The sequence below is a fragment of the Aotus nancymaae genome, unplaced genomic scaffold (genome assembly GCF_030222135.1).
Source record: "Aotus nancymaae isolate 86718 unplaced genomic scaffold, 86718_ANA_hifiasm-v0.15.2.pri h1tg000020l, whole genome shotgun sequence".
NCBI lineage: Eukaryota > Metazoa > Chordata > Mammalia > Primates > Aotidae > Aotus > Aotus nancymaae.
In genome coordinates this window covers 55,663,401-55,685,177 of record NW_026988432.1, presented here as the reverse complement: position 1 = coordinate 55,685,177, position 21,777 = coordinate 55,663,401, and the positions used below count along the sequence as shown (strand labels likewise).

The 21,777-nt window shown below is 43.4% G+C and overlaps 3 protein-coding genes across 5 annotated transcripts in view; 1 reads left to right on the top strand and 2 right to left on the bottom strand.

Annotated features, from left to right (window-relative positions):
* Positions 1-89: 89 nt before the first annotated feature.
* On the bottom strand, positions 90-13,522 carry LOC105712061 (large ribosomal subunit protein eL28-like). Its single transcript, XM_064378943.1, has 2 exons — positions 12,989-13,522; positions 90-107 (listed from the first exon to the last, which is right to left on the bottom strand). The coding sequence occupies exons 1-2, from the start codon at positions 13,418-13,420 to the stop codon at positions 90-92; spliced, it is 450 nt and encodes a 149-aa protein (XP_064235013.1). The 5' UTR covers positions 13,421-13,522.
* A 3,431-nt stretch (positions 13,523-16,953) lies between these two features.
* Positions 16,954-19,279, bottom strand: LOC105712070 (large ribosomal subunit protein eL28-like). Its single transcript, XM_064378990.1, has 2 exons — positions 19,116-19,279; positions 16,954-17,402 (listed from the first exon to the last, which is right to left on the bottom strand). The coding sequence occupies exon 2, from the start codon at positions 17,373-17,375 to the stop codon at positions 16,962-16,964; it is 414 nt and encodes a 137-aa protein (XP_064235060.1). The 5' UTR covers positions 17,376-17,402; positions 19,116-19,279; the 3' UTR covers positions 16,954-16,961.
* Positions 19,280-20,149: 870 nt separating this feature from the next.
* The window catches only part of GREB1L (GREB1 like retinoic acid receptor coactivator), a 307,520-nt gene continuing 305,892 nt past the window's right edge, over positions 20,150-21,777 (top strand). For all 3 annotated transcript variants that reach the window (XM_064379355.1, XM_012445023.2, XM_064379354.1), the window contains exon 1: positions 20,150-20,231. The gene's annotated coding sequence lies outside the window, so the exon portion shown is untranslated. The remainder of the gene's footprint in view (positions 20,232-21,777) is intronic.

Genomic DNA, 21,777 nt, shown 5'->3' with positions numbered 1-21,777 from the left:
TAATTTTACTATAAGATTGTAAAGTATAAGATACTATGGATCTTTGTTTTCTTAAAAGTGGTTTTTATTAGAATTGAGTAATGTGCCTGTTAAACATTTGTAAAATACTAAAAAGTACAAAAAGGAAAACATAAAAATTACTCATATGCTTGTGCTATAATTAAAAAAAAAATTCTGTGTCGCTTGTGCTATAATTAAAAAAAAAAAAATACTCATATGATGCTACCCAAACACAGCTACTGTTAATAATTTAGTAAATTTCCTTTAGCTTTTTTCTTGGGTAGGGCAGAGTCTTTTTTTACACATTTATAATAATTTTTGTATACAATTTTCTCGGTAGATTTACTTAAATATTTTGAAGTATACAGAAGAGTTGAAAACATTTTACTGTGAACATCTATATTTTCATTGCTTAGAAAGTATCTAGATACAGTTAACATTTTACTATAAATGCTCTATCACGTATCTCTCTATTCATCTTTCAATCCATCTTATTTTTAAACTTTTTTTTTTTTTTTTTTTTTTTTTTGCAACAGGGTCTGTCTCTAATTGCCAAGACTGGAGGGCAGTGGTGCCATCTTGGCTCACTGCAACATCTACCACCTGGGTTCAAGTCATCCTCCCACCTCAGCCTCTGGAGTAGCTGGGACTACAGGTGCATACCACTATGCTTGGCTAATTTTTATATTTTTTGTAGAGACAGGGTTTCACCATGTTGCTTAAGCTGGTCTTGAACTTGTGAGCTCAAGTGATCTGGCCACCTCAGCCTCCCAAATACCGAAATTACAGGTATGAGAAACATGTCAAAATAGGCATATAGATATTATTTTTAATTGCTATGTTTCATGCAGTGAATTTTTATTTTCTTTTAAATTATTTCCCTATGGTTGACAAATTGCTTGCTTCCTATTTTTTACTATTTACATAGACTTTATAGGAAGGATACACTTCTAAAATTTAATAATAATTTCTAGCTACAGTAGAAAAGTAATACTGGAAAAATAGATAGTGACCATGTTGTGGAAGGTTTTGAATATCAGGGAAATTACAGAAAATGTATAAATAGATACATTCTTGGAATCAGATAGACCATATATTTATTAGATAACTGACATTGGAAAAAATGTTAAAAATCTCAGCCTGTTTCCTCACCTGTCATGTAGGGAGGCTATTACTTCTTGTCTTACAGGGTAATTGTAGGGATTAAATAACATATTTGCTGCTTACTTAACAGAAGATTTTATCTGTACATAATAAATAGATTTCCCAAAACAATGGTTTCATGTCAAAGTTCATGAAAAAAATTGTTGGAGGATTTTGAGTAGGAGAGAGATGTAGATCACACCTGATTTTAGGTGGCTTAATCTTGTAGAATTGTGCATGATGGATAAGAGTGAGAGAGAAAGGTTATAAGGAGGTAGATTTGATTCAATTTAACAAATATCTACTGAGTTTGTCTGAAATGTAAAGCACTGTGTTAGGTGCCTTAGGATTATAAAGCAGAATGAGACAGCTGCCACAAAGACTGTAATTCAGTGAGTAATGCATAGTGTGAAAAAAGAGCTATAAAACCAAGCAGAATCCATCTACCCATTCATTATTTACCATCCATCCACCGATCCATCCATTTACTCATCCATTCATCCATCTATCCATCGAATGTTGATTCGTTCCTATCCTATGTCAGTTACTGTTCTAGATGCTGAAGATATAGCATGAACAAACAGAATAAAGTCCTTGCCTTCATGTAGCATACATTCTAGTGGAAGAGGCAGACAATATGTAAATAAATACATAATAAAATATCACATGGTATAGTAATAAGTATCTTGAAAAAAAAAGCTATGTAAAGGAATAAAGCCATGTGGACAATTGGAGCCTTATCTCATATCCTATTTTTAAAAATTAATTTCAGCTGGGTGTGGTGGCTCACGCCTGTAATCCCAGCACTTTGGGATGCTGAGATGGGCAGATCACTTGAGGTGAGGAGTTCGAGACCAGCCTAGCCAACATGGAGAAACCCTGTCTCTACTAAAAATACAAAATTAGCCAGGTGTGGTGGCACATGCCTGTAATCCCAGGTACTCGGGAGGCTAAGGCAGGAGAATCGCTTGGACCCGGGAGGCGGAGGTTGCGGTGAGCCAAGATTGCGCCATTGCACTCCAGCCTGGGCAACAGGAGTGAAACTCCATCTCAAAAAAAAAAAAATTAATTTCAGCTGGAGTAATAATGTAAATGTGAAAGTAAAACCTTAAATTTGGCCAGACATGGTGTCTCATTCTTGTAATCCCAGGACTTTGGGAGGCCAAGGTGGGCAGATCGCTTGAGCCTGGAAGGTTGAGGCTGCAGAGCCGAGATGGTACCACTGCACTACAGCCTGAGCAACAGAGCAAGACCTTGTCTCAAACAAACAAAAACTTTTATGTTTTTTAGAAAACATAGGATAATTATCTGTAAGACTTGAGAGTAGAGGACAATTTAAAAAGTATAAACTATGAGAGGTAAAAGATTGATAAAGTTCATATTAAGAACGTCTGCATAAAGACAGTATATAAAATGGAAAAAGTATTTTTTTCTTTTCTTTTCTTTTTTTTTTTTTTTGAGACAGGGTCTTGCTCTGTCACCCAGGCTGGAGTGCAGTGTTGCATCATAGCTCATCTCCACCTCCTGGATTCAAGCGATTCTCCCATCTCAGCCCCTCGAGTAGCTGAGACTACAGGAACCATCACTATGCCTGGATTATTGTTTTTATTTTTTTATAGAGACAGGGTTTCGCCATGTTGCTCAGGCTGGTCTTAAACTTGCAAGCTTAAGAGATCCACCCACCTCGGCCTCCTAAAGTGCTGAGATTACAATCACTGTGCTCAGCCAGATAAAGTATTTTCAGCACACAATCTTTCTCTCTCTCTCTCTCTCTCTCTCTCTCTCTCTCTCTCTCTCTTTATCTCTTATCAATCAATCAATCAGTCTATCTTATTTCAAGGTACTGGCTTATATGATTGGGGGACTACTAAATCTGAAATCTGTAGGGCAGGCCAGCAGTTTGGAAACTCTCAGGCAGGAGCCAATAGTGCTGTTGTGAGTCAGAATTTCTTCTTCTTAAGGGAAATCTCAGTTTTTCTCTTAAGGCCTTTTAGTTGGCTGGATAAGGCTCACCCACATCATCAAGGATAAGCTCCTTTACTTAAAGTAAACTGATTGTAAGTCCTAACAATGTCTCCCAAATACTTTCACAGCAGCATAAACAACATAAATACCTGGGTGCTCTAGCCTAGCTAAGTTGATACATAAACTCACCATCACAGTCACAAAAATAAGTTATGACACACATTTGCCAAATGCTGTGAAAGCTGGAGGCCAGAGAGAGAGGGTGCTTAAAAGAGTTCACCAGGACCCTTCTCATACCCTAGGTGAGAATGTCAGTGACTTGACAACATATTCAGGATCCCCTTATCACAGTGTGGACTGGCCTTAGTAAAAGCAGGGAATACTGCTGTAGAGACCAAATTGTATCAAGTAGTCTCTGCTTAATCTGTGGTTTTGCTTTCTGTGGTTTCAATTACCCATAGTTAACGATGGTCTGAAAATATTAAATGGAAAACTGCAGAAATAAACAATTCATACATTTTAAATTGCATGCTCTTCAGAGTAACGTGATGAAATCTCAGGCTATCCCATTCCATCCCACCAGGAAGATGAATTATCCTTTTGTCTAGCTGTCCATGCTGCACAGGAATACTTTGGAAATGTTGTGGGTTCAGTTCCATACTACTGCAATAAAGTGAATATCTCGATAAAGCAAGTCACACAAATTTTCCGGTTTCCCAGTTAGGTTTACATTATACTGTAGTTTATTAAGTGTGCAATAGCATTACATCTATAAAAACAAAAAAGTACATACTTTAATTAAAATATACTTTATTGTTAAAAAAAAGGTAGCAATACTAATAATGCTAACAATCATCTGAGCCTTCAGTGAATCATCATCTTTTTGTTTTTTTGCTGGGGGAGGGTCTTGCCTTGATGTTGATGGCTGCTGACTGATGAGGGTGGTGTTTGCTGAAGGTTGGGGGTCTGTAGCAATTTCTTTTTTTTTTTTTGAGACGGAGTTTCATTCCTGTCACCCAGGTTGGAATGCAATGGTACGATCTCGGCTCACTGCAACCTCTACCTCCTAGATTTAAGCAATTCTCCTGCCTCAGCCACCTGAGTAGTTGGGATTACAGCCGTGCACCACCATGCTCAGCTAATTTTTTTGTATTATTAGTAGAGACAGGGTTTCACCATGTTGGCCAAGCTAGTCTTGAACTCCCGACCACAGGTGATCTACCCGCTTCAACTTCCCAGAGTGCTGGGATTACAGGCATAAGCCACTGTGCCTGGGCTAGCAATTTCTTTAAAATAAGACAACAGTGAAGTTTCCTACCTCTATTGACTCTTCCTTTCAAAAAGATTTATCTGTAGCATTTTATCCATAGCAGAACTTTCAGTATTGGAGTCAGTCCTCTCAAACGTTGATACTGCTTTATGAATTAGCTTTATGGAATAATCCTTTGTTGTCATTTTTTTTTTTTTTTTTTTTGAGATGAAGTCTTACTGTGTCACTAAGGCTGGAGTGTGGTGGTGCAATCACGTTTCACTGCAACCTTCGCCTCCTGGCTTCAAGCAATTCTCCTGCCTCAGCCTCCTGAGTAGCTGAACTACAGGCATGCACAACCATGCCCAGTTAATTTTGTATTTTCAGTAGAGAGGGGGTTTCACCATGTTGGCCAGGCTCCTCTCAAACACCTGATCTCATCTGCCTGCCTCAGCCTTCCAAAGTCCTGGGATTATAGGTGTGAGCCACTGCACCTAGCCCTTTGTTGTCTGAAAATTTCAACAATGTTCACAGCATCTTCACCAGGAGAGAGAGTCCATCTCAAGAAACCACTTTTTTTTGCTAGTTCATCAAGCAAAAAAATTCCTTACCTGTTTAAGTTTTATCAGGAGATTGTAGAAATCCACTCACATCTTTGAGCTCTGCTTCCACTTCTAGTTCTCTTGCTGTTTCTACCACATCTGTAATTACTTTCTCAATTGAAGTCTTCAACCCTTCAAAGTTGTTCATGAGAGCTGGAATCAACCTCTTCCAAACTCCTGTTAATGTTGATATTTTTACTTCCTCCCATGATCACAAATGTTCTTAATGGCATCTAAATGGTGATTCCATTTCAAAAAGTTTTCAAGTTACTTTGTTTAGATTCACCAGAGGAATAACTATTGATGGCAGCTATAGCCTTAAAAAATGTGTTCCTTTATTTAAAAAATTGCATGCTCTTCAGAGTAACATGATGAAATCTCAGGCCATCCCTAAGTTATACTCCATCTCAAAAAAAAAAAGTTCCTTTTTTTTTTTTTTTGAGATGATGTTACACTCATCTCAAAAATGAGATGAAGTTATACTCCATCTTAAAAAAAAAAGGAACTTTTTTTTTTTTGAGATGAAGTTACACTCCTGTCACCCAGGCTGCAGTGCAATGGTGTGGTCTCAGCTCACTGCAACCTCCACCTCTTGGGTTCAAGTGATTCTCCTCAGCCTCCTGAGTAGCTGGGATTACAGGCATGCACCACCACACCTAGCAAATTTTGCATTTTTTTTTTAGATGGAGTTTCACTTTTGTTGCCCAGACTGGAGTGCAATGGCGCAATCTTGGCTCACTGCAACCTCGCCTCCTGGGTTCAAATGATTCTCCTGCCTTAGTCTCCTAAGTAGCGGGATTACAGGCACTTGCCACCATGCCGAACTAATTTTTATATTTTTAGTAGAGATGGGGTTTCATCATGTTGGCGAGGCTGGTCTCTAACTCCTTACTTCAGGTGATCTGCCTCCCTTGGCCTCCCAGAGTGCTGGGATTACAGACGTGAGCCACCCCGCCCAGCCTAATTTTGTATTTTTAGTAGAGAGGGTTTTACCATGTTGGCCAGGCTGGTCTCAAACTCCTGAGCTCAGGTGATCTGCCTGCCTCCACCTCCCAAAGTGCTCGGATTACAGGCATGAGCCACCATGCCCGGCCAAAAAGTGTGTTTCTTAAATAATCACACGAGGCTGGGTGTGATGGCTCACACCTGTAATCCCAGCACTTTGGAAGGGCAAGGCAGGTGGATTACCTGGGGTCAGGAGTTTGAGACCAGCCTGGCTAACATGGGAAACCCTGTCTCTACCAAAAATGTAAAAATTAGTTGGGCATGGTGGCGGGCGCCCATGATCCCAGCTACTTGGGAGGTTGAGGTAGGAGAATCACTTGAACCTGGGAGGCAGAGGTTGCTGTGAGCTGAGATTGCACCATTGCACTCCAGCCTGGACAACAAGAGCAAAACTCCATCTCAAAAAAATAAGAAATGAGCCAGGCGCAGTGGCTCACACCTGTAGTTCCAGCACTTTGGGAGGCTGAGGTGGGTGGATCACCTGAGGTCAGGAGTTCGAGACCAACCTGGCCAACATAGTGAAACCCCTTCTGTACTAAACATACAAAAAAAAAATATTAGCTGGACATGATGATGTGTGCCTGTAATCCCAGCTATTAGGAAGGCCGAAGCCGGAGAATTGCTAGAACCCAGGAGGCAGAGGTTGCAGTGAGCTGAGATAGTGCCATTGCATTCCAGCCTGGGCAACAAAAACAAAACTCCTTTTCAAAAGAAAAGAAAAAATAAGACTAAGACTTGAAAATCAAAATTACTCTTTGACCCATGGGCTACAGAATGGATGTTGTGTTAGCAGGAATGAAAACAACTTTTAATCTACTTATCTCCATCAGAGCTCTTGGATGATCAGATGCATTGTCAACAAGCAGTTTATATATATATGTGTGTGTGTGTGTGTGTATATACATATATATATATATAAATTTTTTTTTTTTTTGAGATGGAGTTTGGTCTTGTTGCCCAGGCTGGAGTATAATGGCATGGTCTCAGCTCACTGCAACCTCCACCTTCCGGGTTCAAATGATTCCGCTGCCTCGTCTCCTAAGTAACTGGTATTATAGGTATGCACCACCACGGCTGGCTGTTTGTATTTTTAGTAGAGATGGGGTTTCGCCATGTTGTTCAGGCTGGTCTCCTGACTTCAGGTGATCCACCTGCCTCGGCCTCCCAAAGTCCTGGGATTACAGGAGTGAGCCACTGTACCCAGCCCAAGCAGTAATATTTTGAAAGAAATATTTTTTTTCTGAGCAGTAGTTCTCAACAGCAGGCTTAAAATATTCAGTAAACCAGGCTGTAAACAGACATGCTATCATTCAAGCTTTGTTGTTCCATTTATAGAGAACAGGCAGAGTAGATTGAGCATCATTTTTTTTTTTTTTTTTCAGAAGGAGTTTCACTCTTATTGCCCAGGCTGGAGTGCAATGGCATGATCTTGGCTCACCACAACCTCCGCCTCCAGGTTCAAGCGATTCTCCTGCCTCAGCCTCCTAAGTAGCTGTGACTACAGGCATGCCACCACGACTGGCTAATTTGTGTATTTTTAGTAGAGACAGCGTTTCACCATGTTGGTCAGGCTGGTCTTGAACTCCTGACCTCAGGTGATCCGCCTGCCTTGGCCTCCCAAAGTACTGGTATTACAATTGTGAACCACCGCGCCTGGCCAGCATCATTCTTAAGAGCCCTAGAGTTTTTGGAATGGTAAATGAGAATTGGCTTCAACTTAAAGTCATCAGCTGCATTAGCCCTAACAAGAGAGTCAGCCTGTCCTTTGAAGCCAGGCATTAATTTTTCTCTAGCTATGAAATTCCTAGATAGTATCTTCTACCAATGTAAGGCTGTTTTTTCTACACTGAAATATCTGTGGTCTGGTATGATGGTTCATGCTTGTAATCTTAGCACTTTGGGATGCTGAGGTGGGAGGCTCACTTAAGCCCAGGAGTCCAAGACCAGCCTGGACAACAAAGTGAGATTCTGTCTCTACAAAAAATAAAAATTAAAAAAGAAAAACTGTTGTTCATTGTATCCACCTTCACCCATGATCTTAGCAGGGTCTTCTGGATAACTTGCTGCAGCTTCTCCATCAGCACTCGCTTCTTCGCCTTGCACTTTTTTGTTTTGGAGATGGCGTTTTTCCTTAAACCTCATGAACCAACCTCTGCTAGCTTCAGACATTTCTTCCATTGCTTCCAGCACTCTCTCAGCCTTCATTGAATTGAAGAGAATTAGGGCTTTGCTCTGGATTAGGCTTTGGTTTATGAGAATGTTGTGGTTGGTTTAATCTATCCAGACCACTCAGACTTTCTCCATTTCAGTAATAAGGCTGTTTCATTGTCTTATCATTTGTGTGTTCACTGGAGTAGCACTTTTAATTTCCTTCAAACATTTTTTCTGGCCAGGGGCAGTGTCTCACTCCTGTAATCCCAGCACTTTCGGAGCCTCAGATGGGTGGATCATTTGAGGTCAGGAGTTTGAGATCAGCCTAGCCAACATAGTAAAACCCTGTCTCTACTAAAAATACAAAAATTAGCCTAGCCAGGCATGGCGGTGGGTACCTGTAATCCCAGCTACTTAAGAGGCTGACGCAGGAGAATTGCTTGAACCCGGGAGGCAGAGGTTGCAGTGAGCTGAGATTGTGCCACTACACTCCAGCCTGGGCAACAGAGTGAGATTCCATCTCGGAAAAAAAAAAAAAAGAATTTTTTCTTTGTATTCACAACTTCGCTAACTGTTCAGTGCAAGAAGCCTAGCTGTTGGCTCTCCTCAGCTTTTGATATGCCCTACTCAGTAAGTTTAATCATTTCTAGCTTTTGATTGAAAGTGAGAGACATGTGACTCTTCCTTTCACTTGAACACTTAGAGGCCATTGTAGGGTTATTAATTGACCTAATTTCAATGTTATTGTGTCTCAGAGAATAGTGAGGCCTGAGGTAAGGGAGAGAGAAGTGGGAATGAGTGGTTGGTGGAGCAGCTAGAACACACAAAACATTTATGTATTAAGTTCGCTGTTGTATGTAGATGGATATGGTTCATGATACCCCAAAACAATTACAATAGTAACATCAAAGATCACTGATCACAGGTCACCTAACTGATATAATAGTAATGGAAAAGTTGGAAATATCCTAAGAATTAGAAAAATGTGACTCAGAGACATGAAGTAAGTACTGCTGGAAAAATGGCACACACAGACTTGCTTGATTCAGGGTTACCACAAACCTTCAGTTTATAAAACGCAGTACAGCAAAGTGAAGCACAATAAAACAGAGGTGTCCCTGTCTCTGCTACTTACCTGTTAGTCACTTAGTAGTGTCTTGGTTACCAGATCAAAAAAGCACAATAGATACAGGATTTGGTACTATTTATTGTTTTAGGCATTCACTGGGGGTCTAGGAATGTATCCCCTGAGATAAGGAGGAATTACTATATTACAGAACATCTGAGGTAATAGAAATTATGTAACCATGGCATTTTTATTACTGATAACCCAGCTTTTAGGCCAAAGGAGACTATCAGAGGTAAAATGAAAGAAGGGGAGATGGTGATTACTGGACCCAGGGAAAAGATGTAAAGGTTTACTGTGCATAAAACTGTCTTTTTTTTTTTTTTTTTTTTTGAGACAGAGTCTTGCTCTGTTGCTGAGGCTGGAGTGCAGTGCTGTGATCTCGGCTCACTGCATCCTCCACCTCCCGGGTTCAAGTGATTCTTCTGCCTCAGCCTCCCAAGTAGCTGGGATTACAGGTATACAGGTGTACATGCTCGGCTACTTTTTGTATTTTTAATAAAGACAGGGTTTCACCATGTTAGGCTAGTCTTGAACTCTTGACTTCAAGTGATCTACTTGCCTCAACTTCCCAAAGTGCTGGGATTATAGGCATGAGCCACCGTACCCGGCCAACACTGTCTTTTTAATGCCAAAAACTAAAAGGAGACATGTCCAAGGGGAAAGGATATATTAAATTTGATGAGAGTTCATTAATGACCAAAAATTCCAACTCATAGCTGGGACTTCCTCAGTTTCTTTCTTTTAAGCTTCCCAATCCCCCCACCCCACATTATTCTTCAGCAATTAACTGAATTTCTTATTAAAATAAAAAAATATTAGTATGAACATATATAAGAATAGAAAATAAATAAATAAAAAATGTGAAAGAAACAAGCAAAAAGGTAAAAAGAAAAAAACATCATGCCTTTAATCCCAGCCCTTTGGGAGGCTGAGGTGGGCAGATCACCTGAGGTCAGGAGTTGGAGACCAGCCTGGCCAACATGGGGAAACCCCATTTCCACTAAAAATACAAAAAATTAGCTAGGCATGGTGGTGGGTGCCTGTAATCTCAGCAACTCAGGAGACTGAGGCAGGAGAACTGCTTGAACCTGCAAGACAGAGGTTGCAGTTAGCTGAGATCGTGCCATTGCACTCCAGCCTGGGCAAGAAGAGTGAAACTCCATCTCAAAAAAACAAAACAAAACTCAGAAAAACAATCCAAGGAAACAAATGAAAAGTTCTAACAACTAGTTCCATATAGTTTCAAAAAAAATCAGATATTATGATCTCTCTACTAAAAAGTATCTATGAAGAGATGTAAGTATTTAAAGAGAACATTATGATATAATCTAGGCTAGGTATGGTGGCACATGCGTCCAATCCCAACACTTGGGGAGGCTGAGTGGGCAGATTCCTTGAGGTCGGGAGTTTGAGACCATCCTGGCCAACATGGTGACACTCTGCTCTACTAAGAATACAAAAATTAGCTGGGTGTGGTGGTGCGTACCTGTAATCCCAGCTACTTGGGAGGATGAGGTGGGAGGATCACTCGAGGCTGCGAGGCAGAGGTTGCAGTGAGCCGAGATTGCACCACTTGCACCACAGCACTCCAGCCTGGGTGACAGAGTGAGACCTCCCATCTCATAAAATAAAATATAAAATAAAATCTAGAGAGTTTTGAAAGCAAGCTGGCATAATGCCCTCAAGATTCATCCATGTTGTAGCATGTGTCAGAGGTCCTTCCTTTTTAAGGCTGAATAATATCCCATTGTATGTATTTACCACATTTTGTTTATTGATTCATCTGTTAATGGATATTTGGGTTGCCTCTACCTTTTGACTATTGTGAATAATGCTGTGAACATGGGTGTACAAATATCTCTTGAGTGTCTGCTTTCAGTTCTTTTAAGTGTATATCTACAATTACTGGATCATGTGGCAATTATAGTTTTCATTTTTTGAGGAACTGCCATACTGTTTTCCACAGCAGTCATACTATTTTACATTTCTGCCAACGGTGCACAAGGATTCTGATTTTTCCACATCCTTGACAACACCTGTTACTTTCTTTTTTCTTTCTTTCTAATAGTAGCCATCCTGCTGCATGAAAGGTGGGGTACCTCATTGTGGTTTTGATTTGCATTTCCCTAGTGATGAGTGTTGTTGAGCATCTTTTCATGTGCTTGTTGGCCATTTATATATCTTCTTTAGGAAAATATTACTCAAGTTCTTTGCCTGTTTTTTGATCTTGTTGGTCTTTTGGTTTTTTGCTTGTTGGTTTTTTGAGACAAAATCTTGCTTTGTCATCCAAACTGGAGTGCAGTGTGGCAGTCTTGGCTCACTACAACCTCTGCCTCCTGGGTTCAAGCTATTCTCCTGCCTCAGCCTCCTGAATAGCTGGGACTACAGGTGCCCACTACCACACCCGGCTAATTTCTGTATTTTGGAGAGACGGGGTTTCACCATGTTGACCAGGCTGGTCTTGAACTCCTGACCTCAAGTGATCCGCTCGTCTTGGTCTCCCAAAATGCTGGGATTACAGGCCTAAGCCACTGTGCCCAGCTTGGTCTTTTGTTGTTGTTGTTGTAGAGTTGTAGGAGTTTCTTACATGGTCTGAGTATTAACCCCTTATCAGAAAGAAGATTTGCAAATGTTTTCTGTCATTTTGCAATTTGACTTTCTCCTCTTCGACTGTGTCCTTTGATGCACAGTAGTTTTAAATTTTGATGTAGTCTGTTTTATCTGTTTTTGTTATCTGTGCTTTTGGTGTCATATTCAGAAATCATTGCCAAATCCAATGTCATGAACCCCTAGGTTTTAGTGTGTTCTGACTGTTCATAACTTCTAACTAATCTGTAATTGCAGATTATTTTATATAGAAAAAAATTAACTCATCAAGCAGATTTATTTTAATAATTTATAGCTTTCTTATTTTAGGGTCAAAAACTATGACTTAGGCTCTAGATTTTCATTCTTTAGAATTTGTTAAGATTTTTCTTGTGGCTTAGAACTTTTCAATATTTGTAAATATTCTTGGACTTTAGAAAAGAATGCATGTACTATTGTTTTAGAGTTCAAAGTTAACTATATGTATTACATATGCATTTGATTTTCCACATCCTTTCATATTTTTGGTCTATGTGATCTGTCAAATTCTTAAAGAAATGGGTTAAAAATTTTTAAATAAATTCTTTTATTCCCATTACTTATTTATTTAAATATTTTGGTGCTATAGGCTTACACTTTAGAATTAGCATACCAGGATTTGAGTTCCATGTCCATGTATCACTGTGACACTACGAACATCATTTAATCTCGCTGATGTCTAGTCCTCATTTGCAAAATGAAAAAAAGCATTAACCACAGTCATTCCATAGAATAGTAAGGATTATTTGAGAAGATGTGTGTAAAGCACTCACCTCGGTGCCTGGCATGTAGTGAGTGTTCAGTATTCACCATTTCTTTTATTGTACCTTTTATCAAAGTAAATTGGTCTTGTTGTCCTATTTAATGCTTATTTTTTGTATTCATTCATTCCATTCATTCATGCATTCATTCACTCTTGAGATGGGGCAGGTAGCAGCAGGGGTCCTGGTGGTCTTGCTGTGTTGCCCAGGCTGGTCTCGATCTCTTGCCCTTAAGAGATCTTTCCAGCTGAGCTTACAGGCATGCACCACTGTGTCTGGCAGTGCTTGCTTGCTTGCTTTGTGTGTGTGTGTGTGTGTGTGTGTGTGTGTGTGTGTGTGTGTGTGAAAGCCAGCTGACTATTGCTCTGGGAGCAGGGGCTCCGGAGCTCTTGGTGCGGCGGGTCCGCTTCCTCTTCACCATCACAGGCTTCTGGCTGCGTAGGATGGCGCTGGCCCTGCGGATGGCTGCCATGCGCAGGTCGGGGCGGTACTTGTTCTTGCGGATCCTGTGTCTGGTGCTGCTGAGCGTGGCGCGAACATTTTTGTTGTTGGTGTGCAAGTAGGAGGTGGCAGGCTTCCGCTGGCCGGATGTCCGCTTCATGACCACCACAACACCTTTGCCTTCTGCTGCCGACTCCACACCCACAGTCTTGTGGTGAATCAGCCTGCTGTAGCGGAAGTAGTTGCGGGCCTTCAAGTTATTGGGCTCGGTGCTGTAGTTCAGCTTGTTCCTCTTGATCAGGAGACTGGAACAGTTCCGCACGACCATCCATTGCAGATGCGCAGACATGGCGGCGGCTCCTCTTGCGGCGGCGACCTGAGACGGAAAGACGAACAAGATTAAAAAAAAAAATTTGTCCTACTTCCTGCATTAACTCCATTTTAGTGGGTGATATTTGGTCCTCTTCCCCCCCACCTTTTTTTTTTGAGACCGAGTCTCGCTCTGTCCCCCAGGCTGGAGCACAGCGGCGCCATCTTGGCTCATTGCAACCTCCGCCTCCCGGGTTCAAGAGATTCTCCTGCCTAAGCCTCCCGGGTAGCTGGCACTACACAGACCCGCGCCACCATTCCCTGCTATTTTTTTGTATTTTAGTAGAGACGGGGTTTCACCATGTTGGCCAGGTTGGTATTGATCTTCTGACCTCGGGATTCGCCCGCCTCGGCCTCACAAAGTGCTGGGATTATAGGCGTGAGCCACCGTGACTGGCCTGTGCTTTTAAATCGTGAATTTCACTTTGATTTTATATTGTTACTTTGCTTCTTTTTGTCTTCACTTGTAACTTTGTTGGCCATCCATTTAATTTCAATCTTTCTATGTTGTTTTATTTCAGATATTATTCATAAAGAGAATATAGTTGTATTTTCTTTTTTTAGAGAGATTTTTGTCTTTCAGTAGAAAAATTTAGCCCTCTTGATTTATTGTTATCGATGCCAAGAATGTGTTCATACACCTTAAATTATGTTTCTCTGTCTTATGCTTTGTTTTTCCTGTTTCTTCCTGACTTTTGTGGCATTTGTATTGGTTTCTTTGTATTTCTTTTTTCTCAAATCATTTGAAAGTTCTGCAAGAAGTTGTGGTATCTTTAAAAAAAAAAAACTGATGTCCTTTAAATAAGTGATATGCTTATAAAGAAAAAAGGATATATCTTTTCTCTTTTTAAGACAGGATCTCTGTCACTCAAACTGGAGTGCAGTGGTACCGTAATGGATACTGTAGCCTCAACTTCCTGGGCTTAAGTGATTCTCTCACCTCACCCTCCCTAGTAGATGGGACCACGGGATCGTGCCACCACACCCAACTAATTTATTTTTTGTAGAAACAGAGTCTCACTATGTTACCCAGGTTGGTCTCAAACTCCTGGGCTCAAGTGATCCTCCTGCTTTGGCCTCCCAAAATGCTGGGATTACAGGCATGAACTACTATGCCTGGCAGTATATATTATTACCCATTCTCTTCTCCAAACATGATGAGACTTTTAAGAGTTAAAATTCTCTCCCCAAGGGCCCATACCACCCACATTTATTGAAATAAACTGGAATTTTAATTATAGATTATTTTTAATATTTCAATTTTTGCTTTTTCTATGCTATATAGCATTTATATTAGATTTTATAAAAACATGATCAATAATTGGATTTCATGGGGATTTTAGTCTCCAGCATTTTTTTTTTACTCTATTTACCTCTTTATTGAGTCTTTTATTTAACTGCAAGTAGCATCAAATGCGTTACAAAGAAGCTTAATTAAAAACTAGAATTTTGGCTGAGACAGTTCTAAGTTTCAAGCAGTTTGATGAAGTCTCTCAGTCTATCTCCAGAACTATTTTGTTTGTTCGTTTTGTGTTTTGATAATAACTATTCTTACGGTGTGAAGTGGTATCTCTTGTGGTTTTGATTTGTATTTCCCTAGTGGCTAATGATCTTGAGCACCTTTTCATATGCTTATTAGCCATTTGTGTATCTTCAGTGGATAAATGTCTATTAAGATCCTTTGTCCATTTTTAGTTTAGATTGTTCAGTTGTTGAGTTGCAAGTGTTCTTTATATGTCTACATAATAGATATTTATCAGATATATGATTTGCAAACATTTTCTCCCATACTATGGGTTATCTTTTCACCTTCTTGATCCTGTCCTTTGATGTACAAAAGTTTTTAATTTTTATGAATCAATTTATCTAGCTTTTTCTTTTGTTGCTTGTACTTTTAGTGTCATATTAAGAAACCTAATCCAATGTCAAAGAACTCTATAAAGATAGCTTTATAGTTTCAGCTCTTACATTTAGGTCTGTGATCTTTTTTTTTTTTTTTTTGAGACAGAGTCTTACTCTGTTGCCCAAGCTGGAGTGCAATGGCGAGATCTCCGCTCACTGCAACCTCCACCTCCTGGGTTCAAGTGATTCTCCTGCCTCAGCCTCCCGAGTAGCTGGGATTACAGGCACCTGCCACCAAGCCTAATTTTTGTATTTTTTAGTAGAGACGGGTTTCACCATGTTAGTCAGACTAGTCTCAAACTCCTGACCTCAGATGATCTGCCCACCTCGGCCTCCCAAAGTGCTGGGATTACAGGTGTGAGCCACTGTGCCTAGCCTGTGATCAATTTTAAGTTAATTTTTGTATCTGCTGTAGAGTAGATGTTAAATTCATTCTTTCGCACATGGATATCCAGCTGTCCCAGCACCATTTGCTGAAAAGACTATTCTTTTCTAAGGCATTGCATTATTTTGATACCCTTGTTGACAATCAATTGACCATAGATGCATGGGTTTAGTTCTGAACTTTTAATTCTATTGATCTATATGTCTGTACTTATGTCAGATAGATAGTCTGATTACTGTGGTGTTGATCACTATGGCTTTGTCATGATGTTTGAAATTGGGACGTGTAGTCCTCTGACTTGGTTCTTTTTTCCTAAGTTTATTTTGGCTATTTTGGATCCCTTGCATTTCCATATGAATTATGGGATCAGCTTATCAATTTCTACAAGACAGGCAGTTGGAATTTGATAGAGATTATATTGCATCTGTAGATCAACTTGGAGGGTATTGCCATCTTAACGATGTCAGGTCTTTAAATCCAGTAATGCAGGATATCCTTCCATTGACTTGGGTTTTCTTTCTTTTAATGGTTTTGTAGTTATAGTATATAACATGTGTTCCATTTTATTTTTCAAGCTTCCAACATAGCAATAGTAGCTCTCCTGAATCTATTTTTTCTCTCACAATTTTGATTTCCTCATATTTTTGCTCTACACTCTGGATTCTTTGAGATGGTCTTGTAATTTACTAATTCAGTTTTCAGCAGTATCTATTTTTTCTATTAACTGCTTCCATAGTTTTTTCAACTTAAATAGACATCTACTGTTTAATTCCAACGACATTCTGGTTTTCAGATTGCTTCATTTTCACAACCTGCCTGTTACTCTTTACATTTCACTAAGAACATGAACAAGAGGCCGGGCGCGGTGGCTCACGCCTGTAATCCCAGCACTTTGGGAGGCAGAGGCGGGTGGATCGCCTGAGGTCAGCAGTTCGAGACTAGCCTGACCAACATAGTGAAACCCTGTCTCTACTGAAAATATAAAAAAATTAGCTGGGCGTGGTAGCGGGCGCCTGTAATCCCAGCTACTCGGGAGGCTGAGGCCAGGGGAATCACTTGAATCCGGGAGGCGGAGGTTGCGATGAGCCGAGATTGCTCCATTGCACTCCAGCCTGGGCAATAAGAGCGAGACTCCGTCTCAAAAAAAAAAAAAAAAAAAAAAAAAGAACAAGATTTTATTTTTATTTTTGGTAAGAAAGCCAGCTGACTCTTTATTGCTCTGGGAGCAGGGGGCTCAGGAACTCTTGGTGGGGCGGGTCCGCTTCCTCTTCACCATCACAGGCTTCTGGCTGCGCAGGATGGCGCTGGCCCTGCGGATGGCTGCCATGCGCAGGTCGGGGCGGTACTTGTTCTTGCGGATCATGTGTCTGGTGCTGCTGAGCGTGGCGCGAACATTCTTGTTGTTGTTGGTCCGCAAGTAGGAGGTGGCAGGCTTCCGCTGGCCGGATGTCCGCCTCATGACCACCACGACACCTTTGCCTTCTGCTGCCGACTCCACACCCACAGTCTTGTGGTGAATCAGCCTGCTGTAGCGGAAGTAGTTGCGGGCCTTCAAGTTATTGGGCTCTGCGCTGTAGGTTGGCTTGTTCCTCTTGATCAGGAAACTGAAACAGTTCCGCATGACCTTCCATTGCAGATGCGGAGACATGGCGGCGGCTCCTCTCGCAGCGGCGACCTAACACGGAAAGACGAACAAGATTTTTTAAAGAGTTTTGTCCTACTTCCTGCATTAACTCCATTTTAGTGGGTGATATTTGGTCCTCTTCCCTTTTTTTTTTTTTTTGAGATGGAGTCTCGCTCTGTTGCCCAGGCTGGAGTGCAGTGGCGTGATCTCGGCTCAGCCGCCCAAATAGCTGGGACTACGGGTGCGTGCCACCACGCCGAGCTAATTTTTGTATTTTTAGTAGAGACGGGCTTTCACCATGTTGGCTAGGATAGTCTCCATCTCTTGACCTCGTGATCTGCCTGCCTTGACCTCTCAAACTGCTGGAATTACAGGCGTAAACCACCGCGCCCGGCCAGATTACTCTCACTTTTACCCTTGTTAGGGACTTACCTTGTTTACTGATAAATCACCAATACTACTGGTGTGTATTATGCCATCTAACTCACAGTAGGTGCTCAATAGTATCTGTTGAATGGATGAAGAAGGAATACCAGACTCCTGTAATATTAGACTAAGGTCCTTGAGTGACTGCCAGATTTGCTTTCACATTTCTAGGATCTAGTGTATTTGGCACTCGACAAATGGTCCTTGAACTAAACAGAGAGAAAACTGCACTGGTGGTTTTACTTTAAAGCTGCTTATTGTTCACAGTTTCCTTATCTTTAAATTGAAAGGTGTTCTGCTTCTCCCCAACCCCCACACACCCTACAGACCTTGTGATGGGTTGAGTTTTTCAAAAGATTCTCACCTGCTTTAACCTCTTATGAGCTTAGTTTCTATTCACCAGGTGAATTTAAAATCTCAGGTTTCTACAGTACTGCCTTTTCCACATGTATGGCCAGTTCTCATGATGAGTTTACTAAGTGACTTTGGATTCTTTTTTAGCGATTGCTAATCATCTGCACCTTTCTATGTTGTAGTTATTTTAAAGCACACACCGCTCCATACACACACTTGAGTCAGGTCTCTCTCTCTCTGTCACCTAGGTTAAAGTGCAGTGGCATGTTCATAGCTCCCTACAAAACTCCTGGGCTCAAGCAGTCCTCCTGCTTCAGCCTCTCGAAGCGCTGGGAATACAGACATAGCCACCGCGTGGGGCCAAAAACATAGGATTTTATTTACTAAACCTGTATTGTGTGCATGACTCAGAATTGTGACGGTACAGCAACGACCGACAAAGCCGTGTTTCCCACTCTTGTGGCACTTAACAATGTTTCTATGTGTTTTTAAAGGCCCAACAGGGGATTCAATTGTAAAATAACAAAAACATTTCAGCTCCTTAACCCCATAAGGTACAAAACATGATTGGAAAATGATTGGGGAAAAAAAAAGCCAGCAGTGTCTTCCCAGTGGAGGAGGGAAAGGACAATCAAGCCTCGAACAAATCACTTATCTTGCTAGTCACAACTTAGCTATTTTGAGTTATTTTCCAGTGATTCCAAACTTCAGTCTATTCCCTCTGCATCGATCAAAAGTGATAGGAAAAAAAACGTATTTCAGATCTGGAAAAAAAGAAAAATGCATGACAAGCAAACAAAAGTACTGGGAAATCATACGAGATCAACTTTAATTGACAATGTCTTTTGGTACCTAATATTTGACAATGATACCAACCCACCTGGGTCGGAGCGCCGCGGCCGTCTCCCCACTCCCACGCACACGGGGAGCTCTCCGGGGCTGTACTGCACTAAAGGCACTCAAAATACATCAGCTCTTCCTTACCTAGATTCTTCCACCACATCCAGCATGGAGCTGCTACTTCCAGAGGTGTAGTCGCCCATCTGTAGCAACAATTAGTTTTAAAAATGGAGCTGCGTCTCTAATAACAAAAGCCACCAGCTGTGAAAAGGGGAGTGAAATCTTTCTATCTGGCCGCAGCATCTCTTCAGAACCTTTGTCCCGCAGCACCCGTCAAGGCCCAGGGCCAGCTGGACGCGGCTGCCTGGGGTGGAGCCTTCGCTATGGTCCCGGGAGGCTCCAGACGAGCCGGGTTCTGGGTCGGAGGGCATGCTCATCCGGGAGGTGCAAAAGTCGGCTCGGGCTCGGAGCACCCAGGTTGCCTTGGTTTGGTCCGCGCCCTGCCCCCACCCTACCCCCTTCTTGCAAAAGGCCAAGGGTTTCCGAGCCACCACTGCCCAGCCCGAGTTCACGCTTGGGGCTCTTCAGCCGCTGTCCGGTGAACAGAGAAAGCAGTCTCGCGGAGGCGAGAGCACGCTGAATGAACGCGGGCTCCGGGGAAAATCATTTTTCCGCCTGGCTTTGCGCGTCAGCACACTAGGGTGCAGCCGTCCTTCCCAGAAGACCCCCTGCACACCCCCGCCTCCGCATCCCACAGGGGCGGCGCGTTCGTTGGTGCGGCGGGGTTTGGGAATGGAGGCGTGAGGACCGCGCACCGAGAGCTCCACAGGCTGGGCGGGGGGCGTCGTTGGACGGGGTGGGAGAGAAATGCGCGCCCACCACCCTCACGGAGGGCGAGGGACTCCCAAAAGCCACTCGCGGGCGCCGAGGCAGCAGGAAGGCTAGAGGCGGGGCGGGGGGAGGGAGCGCGGGGGTCCCTGCCGCGGAGGCCGGGGCCGGCGGGAGGGGCAGCACCTGAGGAATCCGCCTCCGGCCGCAGCGGCCTCCGCCTCGCTCCGCCCCGGGAAACTGAGCGCGCTGCCCGCGCGCCTGCCAGAGAGACGCCAGCCGCCGGCGGCGCTAGCACCTCGAAGGCGGGCGGGCGGCGGGAGCAGCGGAGCGCAGCGCGGCGCAGGGAACGGCACTGCGGGTGGGGAGACCAGCGCGGCCGAGGCAAGGGCCACCCCCTGGTCCTCTGCCCTCGCTCCCCGCCAGGGCCAGGTGAGCGGCCGCGGGGACTCCGGGGCGCGGGCGGGAGGTGAGGGGTCGTGAGCCGGGCGCGGGAGCTCGTTTGTGGCCCGCAGGGGCTGCCCTTTGGCGGGCTGGACGCCCTGACCGCGCGGGGAAGCGCCGCGGCGGACTTTTCTGGAGGGATGGGGAGCGCAGCGGGGGTGTGAGCGGAGCGTGTGCGGGTGGCGAGGGAGCGCCGGTACCAGCTTGGGAGCAGCGCCTGCTCTCCCTGCCGCCTCGCGTAGCCCACCGAAGGGACCCGGCCGTACTGTCCGCGCCCAGAGGCCAAAGGCCTGTCACCGGGCTCTACTCGCTGCCTTTGTGGCGGGAGCGAGGCGGCCCGGGCGTAGGACGAGGAAGCTGGGGTGCGTCAGGCAGCGTGGGGGGCGCCGAGCGGAGGCGGCGAGGGGGCGCCCAGTCGGTCTCCCGGAGCCCAGGGGCGGTGGGGGGCGCCGGGCAGGCGGGCGGGCGGCAGGTAGGGCGCCGCGGAGGTGGCGAGGAGAGGATGGATGGAGCTCAGCCTGGGAAAGTTGCGAGCGTCCAGAAGAGCGTCCTGAGGTGGCTGGGCGCTCGCTCGGCGTCTGTGGGTTTTTTTCCCTTCACACCAAATGTCACTTCGTCATGAGCGGGCGTGCGTGTCTTCCGGCCAGCATGTCCATTTTTCTGTGCATGGTTTAGGACCACTCTTATTCCGAATGAGACACAAAGGGTTGCATTGACAGCTGACCCTGACACGAGCAAACAACGAGTGAGGTGCGCCCTGGCCGGGGAGGGTGAGGGAGACTCGTTAAAGGAAATCCATTCCGTCCCTCTTTCCAGCTCCATTAAAAGGAAATTCCCTGTGTAGATTCAGTGCGTGGGGTTTCTCAGTTACACGCGTCGAAGGAACGTCCCCGAACGCGACTCATCTGCTCGGAACGGCCGCTGCCTCTAAGCGAGGCTGCGGGTCCTAGAGAAACTCCTCAGTCTTTCCCTTTTCTCCGGTGAACGTGACGGTTCCAAGGTCCTTAACCTCCCCAACCGCCCCTCTGGCCCCGGCCTAGAAGATAGAAACCACATTTTAATTCCTGCTTTTCACACCGTAAGATGTTTTTTTTCCCCACCTCGAGGCGGGAATCCCTGCTCAAATCCCATTTTTAAACCTAGCCATTTAAATACCGGCAAGAGCTTTCTCTCAAAAGGTTTTTGAACTCAATCCCCCTTAATAAAATCTCTCATTCCTCTGTACATGTTCTTAGACTTTAAATCCTGGAATTTTGCTTTGAGTGTTGTGACTGTGTTGCTTCTTTTCTTTGCTGAAAATTTCTAGAAGGTTTTATGAATTGTGATACTGAAAAATTGTTTACAAGAGAAAAAATTAAAATGTTCAGTTGAGATATTTAGTAATAAAATTACATGCGTATAGGTATGTATTTCAAGAGGAAAATGTTTAATAAATGAACATTAAAAAGTAACGTCAGTAGGGTAAACATTTCAAACAACAGTGAAGAGTATACAGTGTAAAAATTAAGTCCTCTCTCTTCCCTTGCATACTCGC